Source organism: Austrofundulus limnaeus, unplaced genomic scaffold (assembly GCF_001266775.1).
Source record: "Austrofundulus limnaeus strain Quisiro unplaced genomic scaffold, Austrofundulus_limnaeus-1.0 Scaffold2307, whole genome shotgun sequence".
Lineage (NCBI taxonomy): Eukaryota > Metazoa > Chordata > Actinopteri > Cyprinodontiformes > Rivulidae > Austrofundulus > Austrofundulus limnaeus.
The window spans coordinates 26,356-28,396 of record NW_013954709.1 but is presented as its reverse complement, the minus strand read 5'-3'; the positions used below and the strand labels follow the sequence as shown (position 1 = coordinate 28,396).

General features: G+C 51.7%; 1 protein-coding gene and 1 long non-coding RNA gene across 2 annotated transcripts in view; one reads left to right on the top strand and one right to left on the bottom strand.

Moving 5' to 3' along the window:
- The window catches only part of LOC106510764 (protein FAM57B), a gene marked incomplete at its 5' end in the record, with an annotated part of 3,293 nt that extends 2,160 nt beyond the window's left edge, over nt 1-1,133 (bottom strand). Inside the window, 3 exon segments of the mRNA XM_013999481.1 lie at nt 139-248; nt 646-741; nt 923-1,133. Coding sequence (XP_013854935.1) covers nt 139-248; nt 646-741; nt 923-1,133 — 417 coding nt within the window.
- A 42-nt stretch (nt 1,134-1,175) lies between these two features.
- On the top strand, nt 1,176-1,679 carry LOC106510765 (uncharacterized). Its single transcript, XR_001309457.1, has 3 exons — nt 1,176-1,190; nt 1,372-1,593; nt 1,652-1,679. It is a non-coding gene; the product is annotated as an uncharacterized LOC106510765 (long non-coding RNA).
- The last annotated feature ends 362 nt before the right edge of the window (nt 1,680-2,041 follow it).

Here is a 2,041-nt window from a genome sequence, read left to right as displayed (position 1 = left end):
GACAGACAGGAGGACAGACAGGAGGACAGACAGGAGGACAGACAGGAGGACAGACAGGAGGACAGACAGAGGACAGACAGGAGGACAGACAGGAGGACAGACAGGAGGACAGACAGGAGGACAGACAGGTGGGTCCACCTGCTGTAGGTCCAGTACAGGTAGGGGAACAGCAGGACCCGGCAGCAGAAGAAGAGGATGATGATGATGAGTCCGTTCAGTCGATGAAGAACACAGTTCTGTTTCTGAAACTGAACATTTGGACCAAATGAAGAAACTTTATTTAAACTTTTTATAAAAACTTTATCAGATTTTTACAGTTAAAAACAAATTATTTTTATTTCTGTTCATTTTATTTTGAAAGGCCGGCAGGTGATATGCAGTCATATAATGACTTTAATTAAATCTGATCTTTAATTATTAAATAAACTTAAAGAAGTTCATATTTCCAACAGAACAGGTCGGTCTTTAAACGCCTCATGAAAAAAATTTAGTTTTTCTTTTGAAACTTCAGAGACAGATTAAGACTTTTACACAGTTCTGTTGACGAGGACCAGCTGAATAAAGATTCAAATCAAACTTTATTGATAAAAACAAACAACAGGACAGGTGGAAGTAATCAGATTACTGCAGAGTCCAGAGGAGTACCTGGATCAGAACCTTTCCCAGACTGACRGACGGCGTGCTGAGCTCGGCCAGGAACAGGAGACCCTGGAAGTAGTCCCCTCGGCCCCGGCGCCACAGCTGGAGACAGGACCAGAAACCGGGTCAGGGTTCAGGACTCTGACTGGTTCAGGTTAGGAGGTTCTTCATGACTCAATTACTTGTAACCAATCAGAATGAAGCTGAAGCAACAAGATTAGCCCCGCCCCTTTACGCTCCTGATGATGGTCCTGAAGGAAGAGCTCGGTGTTGCCATAGTTACCAGAGAGGCGGGAAAGCAGAAGGCCACCATGAAGACGTGATGCAGGACCATCAGAACCTCTCGACGCAGGAAACCCCACACCGCCGCTCCAAGCCCCGCCTCCTCGTGACCTTTGACCTGCAGCCTGTGCCTGTAGACCTGGAACATGGCCACGATGTCGTACAGGAAGTAAGGTGTGGCAAACAGGATGTAGGCCTCAGTGAGCCAGTGTCTGAAGAAACAGGAAGTGAGGAGGGCTCAGACTGGTCCAGGACTCAGACTGGTCCAGGTCTAAGACTAGTCCAGGACTCAGACTGGTCCAGGTCTCAGACTGGTCCAGGTGTCAGGTCTCAGACTGGTCCAGGTCTCAGACTGGTCCAGGTCTCAGACTGGTCCAGGTCTCAGACTGGTCCAGTTGTCAGGTCTCAGACTGGTCCAGGTGTCAGGTCTCAGACTGGTCCAGGTGTCAGGTCTCAGACTGGTCCAGGTGTCAGGTCTCAGACTGGTCCAGGACTCAGACTGGTCCAGGTGTCAGGACTCAGACTGGTCCAGGTCTCAGACTGGTCCAGGTGTCAGGACTCAGACTGGTCCAGGTCTCAGACTGGTCCAGGTGTCAGGACTCAGACTGGTCCAGGACTCAGACTGGTCCAGGTGTCAGGACTCAGACTGGTCCAGGTCTCAGACTGGTCCAGGTCTCAGACTGGTCCAGGTGTCAGGTCTCAGACTGGTCCAGGTCTCAGACTGGTCCAGGTGTCAGGTCTCAGACTGGTCCAGGACTCAGACTGGTCCAGGTGTCAGGACTCAGACTGGTCCAGGTGTCAGGACTCAGACTGGTCCAGGTCTCAGACTGGTCCAGGTCTCAGACTGGTCCAGGTGTCAGGACTCAGACTGATCCAGGTCTCAGACTGGTCCAGGTGTCAGGTCTCAGACTGGTCCAGGTGTCAGGTCTCAGACTGGTCCAGGTCTCAGACTGGTCCAGGTGTCAGGTCTCAGACTGGTCCAGGTCTCAGACTGGTCCAGTTGTCAGGTCTCAGACTGGTCCAGGTCTCAGACTGGTCCAGGTGTCAGGTCTCAGACTGGTCCAGGACTCAGACTGGTCCAGGTGTCAGGTCTCAGACTGGTCCAGGACTCAGACTGGTC